The following is an 18,927-nucleotide window of genomic DNA, read 5'->3' on the forward strand; positions in this document are numbered from 1 at the left end:
CACAGGCAAGGCAGGGGAAGAACTTTGTAAACTATTAAGTGCTGGCCTTGTGAAAGCGGCAAGACTGGCCTGGACGCTCAGGCAATCACGGGCTTAGCTCACACCAGCACTCTGGGGGCCAAGAGGGCCCGCTTGGTTGCCAACAAGGATGTCCGGGGGTTGGAAAACCACCTGCCCACTCTAACATGCCCTTAGCAACCCAGGGCCCTGAGGATAGGCTCTGCATGGCAATCCTACAAGCATCAGCTCTGGAACGCCAACTCCCATTAAAAGTCCATGCTACTGGGGCGCCTGGGTGGCTCAGTCGGCAGAGCGTCCGACTTGGGCTCAGGTCATGATCTCGCGGTCCTCAGGTTCGAGCCCCGCGTCGGGCTCTGTGCTGACAGCTCAGAGCCCGGAGCCTGTTTCGGATCCTGTGTCCCCCTCTCTCTCTGCTCCACCCCTGCTTGTGCTCTGTCTCTCTCTGTCTTTCAAAAGTGAATCAACATTAAAAAAAAAAAAAAAAGTCCATGCTACTTAGAAAGAAAATACCTAGCTTCCAAAAACCACAAGCACCTGGCATTTCATTTTCCCTGTCCTTCCTCCTTCCAGTGTGTGGCAGGCACCTAAGTTCCAGCTCAGCAGACGACACTCGTGGCCTTCGATGCCTCCATGCCCCGCGCTATGCCTTTTCCTCCGGCATGGGATACCTCCACCGCCGTCCGTTCCTGCCAGAATCCTTGTGTTCTTCCAGCCCCACTTAGAGACTACTGCTTTTGTGGAGCCTTTCTTGACACTCCCTCGTTCACCCCAAAGTTAAAATTGATTTCTCCATCCCTGATTCTCTTTGTATCACTTTGCAGCCTTTGGAGGCATTTATTTTGTGCACTATAGTCATTTGGGGTATAGGTCTACCTCCTCCTCAAGATTCTAAATTCCCTGAAAGCAGCAACGGTGTCTTACTCATCACTAGATTTTCAGCACCTAAAACTAATGATTACTAACGATTATCGCGTGCATATTTTGTGTCACGTACTGTATCGATTGCTGTGAGCGCACGTCTCGTGTGAACCTTCCTGATGAATAAAAAGTATTGTAACCTCAAACTTAGAGAGGAGGAAATTGGGGCTTGCAGGGGTCACTGTCCAAGACTTCATAGCTCTCGGGGGGGCAGACCTGAAATTCGAACCCTGACCTGTCTGGTTCTAAAGTCTATGCTCGTAGTCACAGAGTTTTATTGATGTATTTAGTGAGTGCTCAGTGGAGATCTACTGAGTTATCATTGGAAACTGTAGGGGTCCATGGTGTAGACACTTCCCAACAGAAACCAGCCACAAATGATGCTTTTTATAACGTATGTCCCTTTGATGTGTTTACTTTCTTTCTTTTTGTCTAAAGTGGGGATTAAGGTCAATAAGAAAGCGTGAGGTCTGATAAGGTGGAGCCATATTGGGTCAACATTTTCTCGAGTGTGTTAGAGGCACTGAGGCTGGCCTGGAAATGGGCTTTGAGGGAGGCCTGGAAATGGCAGGTCTCTGTGGCCAGCTCTGCAAGTGGGTGGGGGGGAGCACTGGTGGTGCTGTATCCGAGATGGGTCAGGGATGGCTGGGAATGGCTTGCCCTCCAGCAATCTCATTGATGACCCATGTGCCCGGCTCTTTTAGCTTCCAGGGCCCTTCCAGGGCCCTTTTAGCTGAAGTCAGAGCGGGGAGATGGGAGAAGGCCCAGGGAGAACGGAGGAGGAGAGGACAGAGCAGCACGGGGGGACGTGCGAGGGGAGTAGCTGGGGGTCGGCTACCCGGAACAGTATGGCTGTGTACACGCAGCAGGGTTTAGCTCAGAGACAGTCCCCGAAGAAAACTGGGAACACCCGTGCCCCACCCCAGCGCGCACCCCCCTTCCTCAACATTGCCACTCTGTCACAGGTAATCTTCCGGCAGCTGAGTAGTGTGTATGTACCCTGCCGCAGAAGGGTAGACAGACCCTCCAGCCCCAGGCAGAGGCCCTGCCGTGCTCAGTCCGCCCACACCCACTGCCCTCGGGCCTCAGTTGCCCCTGGCCCTGCGCCTCCTCTCTTGCTGGCATTCGGGGCAGCACAGGGGCCCCCGGCATGGCTGGGGCAGGTCACTGGGGAGCATGGGAGACAAGGGGGCGTCTGCGACACAGAAAGCGTGTCAGGAAAAGGCCATCTGAGGAGCACGCGAGCGCGAGGGGGGTGAGACGGCACAGCTGGAAGGCAGCCTGGCGGCTGAGGGCGGTGGCGGAGCAGAGGCTGTGTGAGGAGGTGCTGACAGACCGACTCACAGGCGGTGGGGCGGGAGGCGCGGCGAGCGGGAAAATGTGACCCGAGGTGTTGGTGAGACAGCAGATGTGAGAAAGGCATGTGCGTGTGCCTCGCCGTGGAAGGAAGCAAAGGAAAGCGACAAGGCGGCTGAGATTAGGGAGCAGGTCCGTGTGTGTGTGTGTGTGTGTGTGTGTGTGTGTGTGATTTTGTGTTGCACATGCTCACAAGGCTGGATTTACAAAATGTGCTTCCTCTGAGTATCTCTGGGTGTCACAGAGCTGCTTCCTGGGTTGTGCAGTGCGGACAGCACAGAAAAAATGCAGGCCCTGGGAGGGGAGGTGAGTTGCTCAGGGTCCCCCCCCCCCCCCCCCAGGACACCAGGGACGGCCTGACGTGAACTGAGTCTCCTCACACAGCCCGCCTCCTGACTGCCGCATCACCCATCACCCAGGTCCCTCTTGTCCCGCCAACCATGCGCCACGAAGCCACAGCCAGGCTCGTCTGGTAGGATCCCCTAGTTTAGAGAAAACAAGGGCAAAAAGCGGGGCGGGGGGAAGCCTAAGGGTCTGGGCTCCCTCCTCTCTGCCTCTGACAGCAGCGAGATAAGGATCAAATACCAACAATGGTTCCAGAAGGAGCCTGCTATTCCTCTCACCTCACGCAGGCAGAATTAGCGACGTCCGCCCCGGCTGAGGGATGTAGATTGATTGCCTGGTGTTATTAAGGACAAAGTGCTTTTTGATAGTGTGAGGAAGCAGCTCCCCAGGGCGGGGATTCCGGCGCTCGGAGCTCCCTGAGCATCGATCGCTGGGGCTCCCCTGTCTTGTGCTGAGCTGAACACGGGCGCCGGCAGGCGATAAAGAAGCTATGATCCTCAGCCGGGGGACCCCACACCGGGCAGTCATTCCCACACCTACCCCGCAGGGACTGTTAGTACGAATAACAAAACTGCTAAGTTTTCCGCAGCGTGCCGGGGGCCAGCGACCATACTGGCTGCTTGACACATGTTACCGGACGCACGCTCGACACGGAACGTAACAGGCAAAGGTACTACCACAGTTTTCATCTTCTCTGTCGGGGAAAATGAGGTACGGCGAGGCCAGGCAAGCTCGTCAAGGTCACAATAAGTACAACGTGGCGCCCAGACTCACACTTGGCTTCGGTCTGGTGTTACAACACAGGCTCCCACCGCTGTCCCTCGTGGCCCACGGTCCGTTGCCTGACCCAGAGCCAGATGGACACCGTTCCCCTGACACGATACCTGGGGGCCCATGATACAGACCCCTACGAGTGTCAAGGGATAGGCTCGTCTGGTAGGAATATCTGGGTGACTTGACTGAATTCGGGACTATTCTGGGCTTCCGAGGCCCACGAGGCTAGCTCTAGGTCCGGGGATTTGGAAACCATAGAGCATCTAGTGATGCGTCTTGTTGCTCTTTTGGCTTTCCCCCACTATCTTCCCCTTTCTGTGATCAGTTCCCATGTTACTCAGACAGTGTGGTCGGGTGGGTGGGCTGGAAATAAACCTCGGGCCCAGGGAAGAAGCTGGAGCCTAGACAGGTGAGGTGACCTGGCCAAAGTCCCAAGGCTCATCCCGTAGGACTCGGAGCCCAAGCTTTTCCACCCATAGGCCTTTCCCCCACACTGTGTATGAGGTATCCTCCTTTCTAGGCCACAGACACGTTACACACAGCAGGTGTGTACTGAGTGGCAGAAGTGAAGTGTTAGGATCGTGCAGTTGGAACTGCCAACCTGCGGAGCAAAGCGCACAGAATGTGACCCGGTACTCGGGTTCAGCAAACCAGGAGCTTATCACGACGGCAGTGGAGTGAGCTGGGGCTGTTCAGGGAGAGGACCTTGTTTTAGATGAGCGGGGGTCCCGAGTGCACCTCCGACCGGGAGCCCTCCCTGCCTCCCGCCCACATCTGGAACAGCGGCAGCCAGGCCGGGAAGCTAGGTGGGTGTGGAGACGGCCCCCGGCCTGTGGTTGGGGCGGGGGGGGGGGGGGGGCGCTGGGAGGGCCGCGTGCGGGCAAGACTCACTCTTGACGGTGAGGAACATGGATTTGCTGATGTCGGTGCCCACGCCGTTGCTGGCCTGGCAGAGGTAGTAGCCCATGTCCTCTTCCAGGACGTGGCGGATCAGCAGCGAGCTGTTGGCCAGGATCTGGGTGCGGCCGGTGAGGGGCACCGGGTGGTACTGCTGCGGGCTCCCGCTCCCTGGAAGGAGGCGGCCGTTAGGGGGCTGGTTCCCCGGGCGAGCGGGCAAACCATCTGGGTCGGGAAGGGCTGCCCCAAGGGATGCCCTCATGGCCTTCTCTTGCTGCTCTAGGCCCATTTTGTGGCACCCCGAAGGACTCCTCTGGGCGACACCTGGGCACTGAGCTTCGGGGCTGCGCTTGGAGAAGAAGAGTTGTTTTCAGGCCGCTTGGCCACAGGCAAAGGGAAGATGGAACCCTCCAGTGGCAGTCGCCTGGTCTTGGATAGAGGCCAGCCGTCCTCCAAGGGGGGCTTTACGGTACCTCCTCCCCATTTCCCCAGTATCAGTGATGGGCATGGTCTACAACAAGAGGCTAGCATGGGACCTAGACACCAAATGTATCCCTAGGGAGAGGAAGGGCTCCAAGAAGGACCATAATCCCAGAATAAGTTGACCGGTGACAAGCGGGAGTCAAGGAGGTTCTGGGTCCCCGGGGCAGGGTGGGGAGGGCTGGGGAAAGCAGGCAGACGCGGAGTTCTAGGGCTGGATGGGGGGAGGGGAGAGATCAATCGGTGGGGACAAGAGGAAATTTGGAGTCGGCACGACCGTCGTTCCTGGTCTGCAGAGCCCTAGGGGTGGCTGAGGATAATCTCCAGAGCGAGTATAGCCTGGCGTCCCATTAAAGCTCAGAACCCGGCTCCCGCCACCCCTCTGCACCCCCGCCAAGGCTGGGAGTTGTGTGCAGGAAACAGGCCCAAGTCCCTTCTCCCCATTCCCTGACCGTGCTCGGAGACGCTGGCTGGCCAGGGGCTCACCCTTGGCATGCTTCCACATGACCTTGGGCGGGGGGTAGCCATCCACTGAGCAGTTGAGCACACCAGCTTTGCCATAGATGCCGTCCTGGTTGTTTGGCTGCACCACAAATCGAGGGGGCACTGCGGAAAGAGGGAAGGCGGGGAGAAACAGATCATCTGTCTCTAACGGGTCTTCTAGAGCTTTGGGTACCTTCCATTCTGTGCCAGCCCCGTCTGGACCATTATCAAGCCGGCAGCAGGCGGCTCTGAAACCCAAGATGCTGAGGGCTTTTGCTGAGCACCGGGAGTCGTGAGTCCCCAGCTCTGACTCTGCCAATGACTAGCTGAACAAGGGTCTTCTCCTCCCCCAAGGGTCTTCCGGGTCCTGGCCCGGAAAGTAAGAGACTTAGATTTCTTGATCTCTAAGGCTTCCCAATGGAGCCAACGTTCCCTCAGCCCGTGATTCAGGGCTCGAATCTAGAGAGACTGTCAGCGGCGGACCGAGCCGGACCCTCCCTCCCTCGCCACCGGCCTCTCTGCTCACCACGCACGATGAGCTGGCGCTCCCGGCTCACGGTGGCCGCCGCGTTGCTGGCGATGCACGTGTAGTTGCCGTTGTGCTTGAGGGAGACGCTGGAGATCTGCAGGGAGCTCATGAATTCCTTGCTCTCGATGGTCACGCCCGAGCCTGAGATGATCACCTGTCCGTCCTTCCTCCAGGTGATACGGATGGGCATGTCCCCCGAGGACACCACGCAGGGGATGTAGAGCAGCTGGCCGATGGAGGCAGGTGGGAACTCAAAGGGCTGGATCAGAGGGGGCACTGGGAAGGCAAGGGGGAGTGCTGCTGTCAGCCCCCACCCCCTCTCGCCCCAGCCTGGCCAGCAGCACGGGCTCCCTGCCCCACCCCCTGACTCCTCCTGACCCTGGGGCTGGAACAGAGTTCCCGGGGGCACCAGGGCCTTGTTCCATACACGCAGGATCCCTTGGGGTGCCACTGTCCCTTGGTGCCCGGGGCCTGGACCCACTGTCTCTGTGTAGGGCACTGGCTGGCCGGCATTAATCCTGGTCCTCAGATTTTCCCCGGAATTTGGTGATGATTCACGTGCCTCTTGATTCCCATCTGCCTGTGGACACAGCTCGGCTTTCACCCTGACGGCCCTGCTGCTCCTCGATGGCCCTGTGTCACTTTCTCATCCCAAAGATGCATCGGCTCTCTGGGGGCCTGGGATCGACAGGGATGCTGTGCCCCGGATGTTGGGGGTGGAGGAAGGGTGGCTCTGAGACTGTCCCCTGTGCATGCCCCAACAGCTGTGCGCCTAAACCCAGGGTGCTGCCTGCTGGCCTCCTCCTGCCGAGGTGCCGTCACCCGCCCCAGCCCTGTCCGCTGTCATCAAGTGTTAGCACAGGTGAGGGGAAGCCCTCGTCACTGGTTGCTGCGTCTGCCTTATGCTCACCCTCTCACCGAATCCTCCCACCAATAACGTGGTGTGGGCTTAACCGTCTCCAGTTTACAGACGAGAAAACTGAGGCTCGGAATGGAGAAGTAATGTGCCCTGGGTCATCCAGCTCCTCAGAGGTGACAGGGGGATTTGGGACCTGGTCTGCCTGCTCTCAGAGTCCAAGCTCTCTCCCTTATGCTGCCTGCGTGCCTCTCTGAGAAAGCCCCAGACAAGCCCAGCCCAATGACCCTTTTGTCTCATCCGTGAGCTCCCTTTGGGTGGCAGGGAGGAGCAGAGAGAGAGCCCTGTCATTTGTGAGGCAAGCAGTTTGCTGTTTGTCCCGCTAAGTGGCATCCACGCAGCCTCCCTCTCCCCCCACCCCATCCCCCGAGTTCCAGCCCGCCCCACCGCCCACATCTTGGCCCCTGTGGGGCCTGTCTGGAGCCTGAGCTGCCGTGAGAGGGATCCTCCTTTCTCAGCTCTGGCTAGAGCACCAGCCATTATCTTTATGATAACTCAATTAGGCCACAGTGACTTCCCCAGCAAGTGGGGGGGGGAGAAGGGAGAGAAGGAGACAGACAATTAGCTTAACAAGGATGAGCACCCAGTAGATGAGATCTCCTTTCTGCAGTCAAATAATTAAATTACAAGGCTGTCCACAGTCCTCTGGCCTTCTCCCAGGCACCAGCCCCACCCCCTAGGGAAGCCTGCCACTTTCCACGCTAGGCCCACTCACAGTGGCCACCAGCAAGGGCGAGCCCTGGGGGGAAAGGAGGGGTAGCATCCTATGCATGCCGGAGGCCCTCCCTGCACCCTAAACGTTCTCAGGGCTCGGCAGAGAGCCGCCGCAGCAGAGAGGCCTGGTGTGGGCATAGAATAACCTTTGGCAGCCCTTTGGATCCCTCGGAAAGTTCTTGATCAAGAGCCTGGGTCCAGAGGAAGCGACATTTAGGAGGGATATTGCCCCCATGACCTCTGGGAATAGAGCCATACCCTTCAGCCGGGTATGAACCTTCCCAATGTCATCTCCCACCTCATCCTTCATCCGGCCACAGGGGCTCCATCGATGCACCACGAACACCCACCACTCCCACCCTTAGCTCGTGCCTGGGTGAACACCGCTGGGCATTTGGCCTTATTTCCCACCGTGTGCTCCACCAAGGGCCCACATCCAGGCCCAAAGTCCAGCCAGCTTTTCTGGGGCTTTGATCATCGTCTGGATCTCCCCATCCCCGTCTCCCCTGGGTTGGGGCCTTGCCCCAGTATTCTGGATAGTTTGCTGGGCCTTGGGTATCTCCACATAGATTTCTCTAGAACCCTGACTCTGGTAACAGCCCAATGCCCATTGCTGAGATTTCCCAGAGGTCTCTCTGTTGAGCTCCGCTGATCTCCCGCCCTACCCCCTGGCTTGTTCGGGTGCCGAGATCAGACCGAGGCCTCATTGGACTTTTTGATGAAATCGCGGCAGAGACCCTGATATGCCTCCAATCTATTTCCTTAGGCCAAACAGAACCGGTCCCGGTCCAGTTCTCCTTCCCACAGAGGCCCAAAGCCAGAGCCCGCAGCACCCGGTGTGCACCTTCACCATGACAGCTGTCACATGGCGGTGAGGTGGTGGTTTGCATTGCCACCTTCCCTGGGGGGCTGGAGCTCCTTTAGGGCAGTAACTAGGACTGATTTTCCTGGCAAAATGCATGTGTGTGTGTGTGGGGGTAAGAACGAATGTATGTTCGGATATTATTTCCTGGGTTGATTTTAGAAGTTGAACTGCCAGGTGGGCAAGGGGTGGGGAGAACACAGGAGAGGGGTCCATCCAGAAAAAGACGGGGGTTCTATGCCATTCCTCAAGACGCTGCACTTATGCTATGGGGTTTTGGAGCCACGAGCTTGTCCCTTGGTCCTTCCTGGGGGTCAGGCCCTTGCTATCATAGCCCCAGAACTGGCTCCTATGCACACTTGAACATGACCAAGGGAAGACAGGCTGCAGTGACGGGCTGCGGAGGAGGACGTGTGGACAAAGCAAGGTGCCGGGAGGTTCCGCCAAGGGAGGAGAGGGCCGAGGGTTGTCCAGTCTGAAGGACTGTGCCCTGGGGATGGGCGGTCAAGGGCTACCTTTCCACTGAGAACAGAGCAAGTAGAGAGCAAAAGATTGAAGTCAGGGAGGGAGGTTTAGCTCAAGCAAGGGGAAGACTCTCTCTCAGTAAGAAGGGATTTGGATAATGGAACAAGTTACTAAGGCAGGTTAATTCATTAATTAACTAATTCATCTAATATTTATGAAATGCCTACTCTGTGAAGGCATTATTATGCTCTGTGTGGGCTGGGGGAAGTAGAAACATGCTTCAAATACAGATAGAGCCCCCAGGAGCTCATCGTTTGCTAAGGAAGGCACGATATTTCCCTCAGTGATTATTGGACAAGCCCCACTGGGATATACAGATGCCGAACTCTGAGCAGCGAGACATATCATCTGGCTGGGTGACCGCAGCCTCGCGGAAGAGGTAGCATTTGGACAGAGAGTTAAAGGACCCGCCTGCTGTCAAAAGGACATGGGGTGAGAGAGAGGGGAAAGGCTGAGCCATGGGGCAGAGGCCACCCGAGGGCTGTCATTCCCTTCTGGCCTTCGGGAACAACGTGGATGGTTACTGAGAGGCCAGTGGAGGAGACAGTGGCCAATATCCATCGGGGGAGGGGGCGGTTAGACATTCACATGCACTGGCCAGAGATGTCCTGTGGGAGGCAGATGACCAGACAACTCACCAGAGATCGGGGGCGGGCTCCTGGCCCCCCTCCACCCTTTGCCCCTGCTGCAGGCCAACAGGACAGGTGCGACGGTGTGGTTGATACGTGTCCCCTTAGGAACCTTTCGGTGGAAGTGCTAGGGGCTAGAGCTGCTCACAGAATTTCTTGGCTCCAGGCGACTATTCCGATACCCCCATAACTGCAGGCGCAGCGGGAGGAAGAAGAAAGTCTAGGGATCCTGGCTCCTTCACAGGCTCGCCGACCACCAGGAGGGGCCCTGTGAGCGAGAGGCTCTAAGAAGCAGTGTGTGTGGGCCCTGTGATGGGTACGTGGGCAGCTGAGCTGACGTGGGGCTGCTTTCTGACCCGTGAGTCCGTAATGTCTCCCCCAGCGCTCAGAGGTGGGCATGAGCTAATCGAATGTGTGGGTGTCCATTTTTGCCTCTGGGAAAGCAAGCCTCAGCGACGGTGGGGGTGGGGGGTGGGGTGGGCGGTGACCACCTCTGTGGCAGCAATGATCAGAGACCTCTTGAGTGCTGACTGTGTGAAGGCCCCCCTCCTGGCCCTGAGCCCCAGCATATCCCCAGCACCCAGCCCGAACGTAGGCGACACAGACACCATGTGTCCCGCGGTCCTGTCTCGGGAAAGCCCTGCTCTGGCCACAGTCATCTTTGGTAAGAGGGCGACTCTGCCCTGAGTGAGGTGGGGCCGGAGCAAGGTGCTACAGTGGCAAAGAGGCCAGAGGGCAGAGTGGCTGGGGGGGTACAGTGGTCATGGCAGGTCCAGGAGGTGTCCGGCCACCATAAAGCCTTTATGGCCAGCTGCTTGGGAGTGTTGCACAGACAGGGGTGTGCTGACCACCGGCCCAGACCGTAAACACTCTATGGTGTCTCTCATCATCCATCTTTTTTAAAAAATTTTTTTTAACGTTTATTCATTTTTGAGACAGAGAGAGACAGAGCATGAACGGGGAGCGTCAGAGAGAGGGAGACACAGAATCTGAAACAGGCTCCAGGCTCTGAGCTGTCAGCACAGAGCCCGACACGGGGCTCGAACTCACGGACCGCGAGATCGTGACCTGAGCCGAAGTCGGCCGCCCAACCGACTGAGCCACCCAGGCGCCCCCTCATCATCTGTCTTTGAGACTGATCCTTCTAATTTACTGCACCTGTTCAGCAGAGAGCAGAAACCGGGGAAAGTTGGAGTGGGTGCCTCTGCGGCCCGGAGATGGGGAGAGAGCCACGCCTAGCAGCTGGGGGCCAGACTCTGCTTTCCGTGTAAGTGACCGGAGGCCAGTCACTTCCCCCCCACCACCCTGCCTCTGCCCCTGGGCCTCAGTTTCTTCATGGGAAAAGTGGAGGAGTTGGGCCAAGTCATCTCTAAAGCCTCTATATTTTAGGAATAATAATAACTTCGCTTCCGCGTTTTTTGCCCCACAACCCTCTCTTCTCAGGAAGGCCTCCCCTGACCACCCGATTTAAAATCGCAAACCACTCCCCCCTCCCTTTGGCACTCTCATCCGTGCTCCCTATTTGACACGGGGCATCTTTTACACACGTTATGCGTTTTCCATTTGCCCGCCAGAATGGAAGCTCCCTGAGGGCAGGGATTTTTGTCTGTCTTGAGTACAGCTGTGTTCCTAGGATAGTGCCCAGAAACCAGAGGCAGCACAATAGATGTCACTGAATCCGTAGATGCTGTTTCCACATCACCGTCATCACCCTGACCACTGTCATCATCTTGAGCTCTGTCCAGTGGAGGACGCTTGCTCCTATGTGCCAGGGCCCCTCTGCTGAGGGATAGGGCCACTGGCAGCAGCTTTCTTGATGCCCCCTTCTCCCAAGTGCCACTGGGCTATCTGCCCCTGTGGAACCTGCCCTGTCCCCTTCCTGTGGATGCTGGTGGGTTCCTTCCAAACCTCCACCTCTGCTGATAGCAGGCAAGTGGCTAGGTGACTGGCTCTTTCTTAAGCCCCACCCTATGATCGCAGAAACCCCCAACCCATTCACGAAGGGAGAAGGGGCCCTCTTCCAAAAGCTCCAAACACGTGGCAGGCACTGGTTAGAGCAGCAGGGGGCAGACTGAGTGTGGGCGGGGAGCAGGGGCATTTGGGAATGAGAGTATGTGGGTGTCCTTTCCTGTTAGCTCTCCACGGGGACCTGGTGCTATCTTCTGGTCCCGGCCTTGCTTAGCATGGGCAGAAAGCCCCTTATGCCCTTGTTTTTGTTCCAAAGGCCCTCAGAAGCTCAGATTTGGGGATGGAGATGTTCTCTCACTGAGCCAGAGCCAAGGAGCCCCAGTTGCAGTCTGCCTTCTTAGTTAATTAAACATTCAGCCCGCGTGCCCAGAGATGCTTTTATGCCACATTATTTTTCAGCTACAGGGGGCCCTAAAGACATCAAATCTAGGTTGGATCTATGTGCCCTCCTCTTAACATCCTGCCAAGGATGTCTCTGGATGCCCAGAGACAAGCACTTGCCTTCCCTGCAGCCCTGCTCTCCCCCCCGCCAGCCAGTGTCACAGGCACCAAATCCTCACTCTCTCCCCTCGGCCCTCCCACCTCGCTGGGCCATGGTAGGCGGACTCGGGCAATATTTTATCTGGTTCCACTTACAGCCACCTTTCGTGGCTCAGGAATGATGCCTGACGGGAGGGTAGGGGCAGAGCAAACATTTGTGCACGTGTGGCTGCCAGCGTGCGTGCATGTGTGCGTGTGTGTGTGTGTATGCGCCTGCAAGGGTGGACAGGTTAATGTATATTAACCGATGTGTGTGTACATTTGTTGCACGGACACGCGTACAGTATGTGCTAATAAGCACATGCGTGCACACGCGTGCACAAAGACGTCTGCACATGTGTGTGCATGCGTGTCTGATGTGTTATGCTCTCAGCCCAGCGTTTGAAAAATTCATCAGAATACAAGCAGTCCCAGAGGGAATGGTGTCAGCGGTTGCTTTTCCAGCTCATGGAGCAGCATGGGTTTTTGCCCCTTCCCCACAGAGAGAGCCCATGGCCCCACAGGGAGGCGGGGGGGCGGGAGCGTCTTCCGCTCGATCCCACGCATCCGGTGCCCTGTCCCACCTCCGCCTTGCCCTCGTCTACACTCCGGGTCTCTGCTCTGATCCTCTGAGCGGGATGCGTGTCCCAGCTGGGTCGCAGCAGCGGGCAGAGTGCCGCCTCTGGGCCTGTCCCTCCTCACCCAGACTCACGTCGTGGCGGTTCCACACCCAGGGCCACCGCCTCCACCTTCCTCCTCGAGTAGCTCTTGGAACAGCACATCAGCTAATCAAGCCGTGTGCTCCTAATCAGCTCTGATGGGTTCTTCTGCAAAAGTGCATTCTAATGAGGTGGGGGGAGGGAGCCAGGGGGTGGGAGGGTGAAGGGCCGGAGCTTTCAGAGTGGCAGGGGCCTGGGGTCCCGGAGCCCCTCACACAAATGCTGCTTCTTGGTCTGGGGAGAAAACAAGGGACGACACACCCCTCCTAGGGCTGGATTTTCAGACTGTGAGGGCGGGAAGAGGGAATGTGTGCACACGTGTCCCTACTCTGTACACACACATGCCCTGTTTGACGAATGCCAGGCTTTGTGCTGGGTGTGGGGGACACACGTGCCTGGTGCATGGGCTCTGCCCTCTAGTATCTCTCTCTCTCTCACACACACACGCGCGCACACACACACACACACACACTCACTTTCCTCTTGTCGCTCAGCACAATCACAACAGGCCCAGAGAGTCGCTGAGACGGAATGCATCAGATTCAATTCATTAGGACTGATCGCTCCCTGAATGGGGTTGAATAATTGATGAGCAGAAGCAGCTTTCAGGATGCTCGGTGTACTCCGAGGCTCGCTGGAGCCCTGTTTTTTTTTTTTTTTTTTTTAAGCCAACAAACCCGGCCAAATGCTCACTGGTGCGGGCGGGCGAAGGGAGTGGAGCAAAGGTTAGATGTTTTAATATGTGATGTTTACAATGTAAACTCTCGGTCCACTGCGTGTAACGGAAATGGATACGGCCGCCCTGGATGCTGGGGCGGGGGGGGGGGGGGGAGGCAGGCTGTGCTGTATTCAGCGGCCACCAAGCTGGGGATGTGGCCTGGGGTGGGGGGTGGGGGGTGAGGCTCCCGCCAGCACGAGGCCCCAACCCAGGCAGAGGCATTAGGCTGAGGCGGGGCCGGGGTGCCCCTCAGTCTAGCTGGGGTGCAGCGGCAGGAGGCAGGGAGGCGGAAGGCCCATGCCGTCAAGGTCTCCTGTCACCTCCCCGGGCCTGAATTGGCCACAGCCCCATCGTTCCCGGGGCACAACGTGAGGCTTCCCGGCAAGCTACTCCAACCCGGGCTACTGTCTCCGTCGCCGTTGGGGAAATGCTCACCGTCTGGCACTGTGACAGGTGGTGGGTGCACAAGGATGTATGTGACACGGTCCCTGTGCATTGGCGAGCATGAGCCCCGGTGACAAGGAGCGAGGGAGAGAGGTATTGACCACGCCTTTTGCTGCTACTGTTCAGTTTTCTGGCTGTCCACCGGACATTTCCACCCAGATCTGCCATTACCACCGATTCTGGAAGGGGTCACAGCCTAACGTGTCTGTCTCCCCAGATTCTTCTTTCGCCCAGACTTCCCTCTTCCTGTCGACAAAGCCTTTATTCGATCTCGCTCCAGAAGTCTGGGACCCACTGCGGCCTTCCCCTGTGCCCGGGTCCCTCCTTAGGCCGGGACCCACCCCCCCTGCCATTTCTTCCTGCCAATGGGCCCCGGGAGCCACACCAGCTTTCCTCTCCTGGTTCATGTGTCCCATGGGATACAGAGGGGGCCTCCCCTCCCTGCTGCCCTGGGGTGACACAGATGCCCAGGTGACAGGGGCTCTCAGCACCCTCAGGGACCTCCTCTCTCTTTCAGACTTCCTCTCGGGGTCCCAGAAGTCCTCTTTCTTTATTCCTGAGGTGGAGTGGGGCCAATGTTCCCTCCTCCCCGTCTGCCCTCCCCCCAGCTCTGGGTGAGAGCCCAGGGCCTGGAGTTACACAGGCCTGGGCAAAATTTTGGTTCCAGATGACAGTTTACGTACTTCTTGGTGCCCGTCGGCCTTTTCTGCCTTGGGAATTGGGGATAAGATGGTACCTGCCTTAGACAAGTGGGCAGGGGTGGGGTTAAACGAAACAGAGCAAGGAGGGCATCCGGCCACAGTGACTGGGGTGCGGTGGGTCCCCCACAGTGATAGCTGTCTTATTACGACCAAGATTGCCGTCTGGGGCTGGAGACCCGGATGGTGGCCCGGAGACCATAGCGCTTCTCTCTTGCCTCCCACGTGGAGCCCCAGGTGACACCTCTGTGCTCCCAGAGCCTCAGGCTCTCCCAGTGCTCGAACTCACCTTGACCCTTAACCATTTCAGCCAATCACCAACTCTGTCCTCCCAGCCCAGCCGCCTGGCTTTTCCAGACCCCTCCACAGCCAGGCCTGGCAGGACCCACTTCCCTATCCTGTCCCCGAGCAACCAGGCCCCCCTGCTCCCACTCACTGCCCAGAAAGTCTCCAGGCCTGGGAGTTCCAAAGAACGTATCTGGGAGGGCGCTTCGTCCACACACCCACACGGCCCCAGAGCCAAGGGGACGGTCGTCAGTTACTCACACGTTCCTTCGTTTCCTTAGTTTGGTTCATCCGTTCACTTACTCCACAGGCATTTACTGAACGGCCACCAGGGACCAGACACTGTGCTGAGTACCCTTGCATAAAACGTATCCCAACCAAGTGAGAAAGAAGGGCCTGGGCTGGAGGAGGTTTCCAAAGTCCCAGGCGGTGCTTTGTAGACCTCAAGCGGCGTTAGCAGGTGGAAGCTACCGGCCGGTCCCGTAAAAGCAGCCTGAGCTGGCCAAGCTGTGCCCCAGGAGGGAGTCAGGGCACCCACTATGTGTCCCCTCCACCAGCGTCCTGCCGCTTCCGCTCTCCTGGCTCCTGCCTCTCGCCCCCTCTTGTTGGACTGAGTTCTCGCTGGCTCCCTGCTGACGTCATGCGGCTCCCCATTGCCCACCATCTCTGCCCAGGGCCTCTCGTCCAGACGGTGACCAGGCCCCTCTCTGTGCGTCACTGTCCCCCCCCCCCCCGCCCCTCATGCCTCATGGATCAGACCCGCATTGTCCCGTAGACTGCGGAGGGATCCTAGGTGCACAGGTACTCCTGACCTTCTCTGTCTCCCTCCAATCTTCCACACTGCCCCCTTTCTCCCACACGCCCGGTCGGGACTCTCTCTTCCTCCACCTTCCACTGACTCAGGACTGCCTGAGCACCCAGCCAGGGAGGCACCCACAGTCCTGGGTGACCACGTGGTGTCTGGGTCTGGGGAGGGGGCCTACCTTTGACGGCCACGTGGACACTCTGGCTGATGGACAGCTGGGGCTGGATGAGAACGCTGCACAGGTACTCGCCCTCGTCCATGCCCTTCTGAACATCGGTCAGCTTCAGGGTCCCGTTCTCGAACACCACCTGGCGGTGGTTGTCGGGCAGCAGTAGGGTGTCCTTATACCACTTGATGGAGTAGTAGGGGTAGCCGATGACCCTGCAGTTGATAAGGGTGTCCCGCCCGGCGACAGCTGTGATGTTCTTCATCGCCCGGATGCTGGGGGGGCCTGGGCAGGAGTCAGGAGGGACAGGGTGTGTGGTTAGCCAGGGACAGCCGGAAGCTGCCCTGGGACTCTCTTCTCAGTTGCTTGGCTCTGAAACTATCAGGGGATGGAAATTTGTGGGGGAGGGAGGGGGGCCTTTACTGCAAGGCTCAAGGCAGAGGCTGGACCGGGGCAGGGGCAGTCTTGGTCCCTCCAGGACTCCCCGTTACTAGTCAAAGAGGTGCAAACAGACACGCTCCATTCATGCCTGGGGCCGGAATCCATCCCTCTGATGGGACGGGGTGTGTGAGCCAAGGGAAGCCTCGGCAGGAAGTGACCGGGACTCGGGAGGACGGGTCCTCATTTACAAGATTCCGATTTGGGGGTCCCGGTGGACATGTGGAGATTTGGCTATTTTCATTCAACTGGCTCATCATGGTCTGGAACCAAAAAGGATCTTGTATACGTTATATATTTAAAGGACAGTAGGAAGGTCTTTGTTGGATGAGCCGATGACTTTTTTCCAAACAGGTTAAGCGCATTTTGTGGGTCCCTGAGAAGGGGCCTTAAATGAGGGGCTCTGATCGCACTGACTGTGGGGAGGGGGTGTCTTCAGCTGGGTTGCCAGGCAGGTGGCAATGTGGGAGTGGTAAAGAGGGCTCAGAGGCCACCAGGCAGGGTCAGTGCTGGAGTGGGTACAAGAAACTCCAGGCTTCAGGTGCCTCCTGAGAAGACGAGGGACTGGACCAGGGGATCCGGGGACCCTGTAGCTCTAAGCCTTCCCATGTGAAGAAGGCAGGAGGGTGGCCAATGGGAGCCCACCTTTCTCATGTGGGGGTTGGAGACCTGACACAGGTGAATTTAGTGGGAACCGCTGCTCTCCTTCCTGTGCCCATGGCAGCCACCCGTGCCCCTCCCTCCTCCTCCTCCTGTGCCCTTGGGTTAGGAGTCCCTGGAGGGGCCAGATGAGGACCGTCTCACCCACAGGGCTGCAAAGCTTCTGAGGGGGCCCTTGTCACCACAGTGACTTGGAGAGCTGAGATATGGGGATGATCATCTGAGGACTGCTTCCCCCACTCCTGGGGGTGTCTGTCACGGGGCACCCCCGCCCAGCCTGAGCCTCCCGCTCTTGATGGCTTGGGCCTCGGTGGGGAAGAGGGGACGGCAAACTGGGGGGAAGACAGTGTGCTTGCTCCCGGCTGCTTACGCCTCCTGCAGCATTCGAGGGCCGGCTCGGTGGGAGGACGCTGGGAGCACAGCTCTGATGGACACCCCCATCAAAGGTCAAGCCTGGCCCCACTGCCCCATCCTTGTCCTTGTCCTTACAAGGCCCTGGTAGGGCTGGTGGTTGCTATGGGGTGCGGGGTGTGTCGTACCCGGGGCCAGAGAGTCTTGATGGGGAGGGTTGGGGTAGGGGACAGGTCCCACTGGAGGAGGAGAAGGGGGAGGAGGAGGGGACAAGAATGCAAAGGGTGGGGGTGACCGTACCGCACACACACACACACACACACACACACACACACACACACACGGATGATGGGGTTGTGGAGGGCGGGGAAGAGGGGAGAAAGAGAGGAGAGAGACCTCTACTAAAATCAAAATGACAGTTAATAATAAGTACTAATCACCACAAGAATGATGGTAACCACAGAGATGGCAAAGGAACTCAAAAGCCTATTCTGATATTTAAATGTAGACAGGCACCTCTTACGTTTATTCGCGCCTGATATTCAGCACTGCCCACCGAGTTCCGCGCCGTGCACCGGTATACGCCCCCGTCGCGGATCTGGGGGCCCGTGACGTTCATGTGGCTGATGGTGGTGCCGTCGGACATGGTGTGCTGGTTGGTGCGGTGGCTCCCATCCCGCACGATGGGCTCGTCGTCCAGGGCCCAGGTGACGGTGGGGGGCGGGGCGCCCTTGGCCGCACACATCAGCGAGAACTGCTCCCCGGGGTTGACCACCTTCTCGCTGAAGGACGAGACAATGCGGGGCGTGCCATCTGCAGGGAGAGAGGAGCCCCCTCGCTGAGGGTCACGGAGCCACAGAGAGACCGCCAGCCAGGCCACCCCGCCCTGGCAGAAGGGGAGGAGACAAAGCGGACGCTGACGACAATGATCACGACAGAGCTCCCATGGACACCGACTCATGTGCTATCCACACAGCCCTGTGACGCGCCCATTACTACCCACGATTCAGGGTACACGCCCATGATTCAGGACTCCTGGATTTGAATCCTCCTGCAGCCACTCGTGAGCTCTGTGTCTTTGGGGAAGCTGCTCAACTTCTCTGAATCTTCCCATTTCTTATCTGTGGAGGATGGAGATATTGGGGACAGCCACTCTACCCTCCTCATACTGATGCTGGGAGTTCGAAACGGACGACTGCGTTAAAGATGCTTTGCAGGGTGCTTTTGTAAGCGCTCAGTGAATGTCAGCTCCTGTCGCCTTTTCTTTTTCTGCCTCTCGCCTCCCTGCGTTAGTAAAGACGACGGGGCTCAAGAACCCCGTGTGGAACCAGGACCTGACTGGGCCAGACCCGCAGAGTCTGATTCCAGCCCTCATTCCAGCAGGTGGGAGCTGGGGTGCTGTGGTCCTGTTAGCAAAGAGCCTGAAGTTTGAGGCTTAGCCGTTGCCCAGAGGCACTGGTGCATGTGTGTGGCTGGAACTTAAGTCTCGGCTAGCTCAGTAACCCTGGACAGGACAATCAACCCTGCCGCCCTACCTTCCTCCATGGAACAGGAGGCACGTAATTCCTGACCCTGGCCATCCTGCCACACAGGCTCGTTGTAAAGGATTAAAGTACGTGTTATGCACTTTAGCAAGTAAAAACCGAAACAAACATTTAGAAGAAGGTAAGGCAAATGTAACATGGTGTTTTACATCCCACCCACATT

The 18,927-nt window shown here is 57.9% G+C and overlaps 1 protein-coding gene across 6 annotated transcripts in view; it reads right to left on the reverse strand.

The window, feature by feature from the left end:
- DSCAML1 (DS cell adhesion molecule like 1) overlaps positions 1-18,927 on the reverse strand; it is a 350,085-nt gene that overhangs the window by 74,695 nt on the left and 256,463 nt on the right. For all 6 annotated transcript variants that reach the window (XM_047877987.1, XM_047877989.1, XM_047877990.1 and 3 more), the window contains 5 exons: positions 17,737-18,033; positions 15,784-16,056; positions 5,801-6,079; positions 5,278-5,397; positions 4,306-4,482 (listed from right to left, as the gene is read on the reverse strand). In XM_047877987.1, coding sequence (XP_047733943.1) covers positions 4,306-4,482; positions 5,278-5,397; positions 5,801-6,079; positions 15,784-16,056; positions 17,737-18,033 — 1,146 coding nt within the window. The remainder of the gene's footprint in view (positions 1-4,305; positions 4,483-5,277; positions 5,398-5,800; positions 6,080-15,783; positions 16,057-17,736; positions 18,034-18,927) is intronic.

This window comes from Prionailurus viverrinus, chromosome D1 (assembly GCF_022837055.1).
Source record: "Prionailurus viverrinus isolate Anna chromosome D1, UM_Priviv_1.0, whole genome shotgun sequence".
NCBI lineage: Eukaryota > Metazoa > Chordata > Mammalia > Carnivora > Felidae > Prionailurus > Prionailurus viverrinus.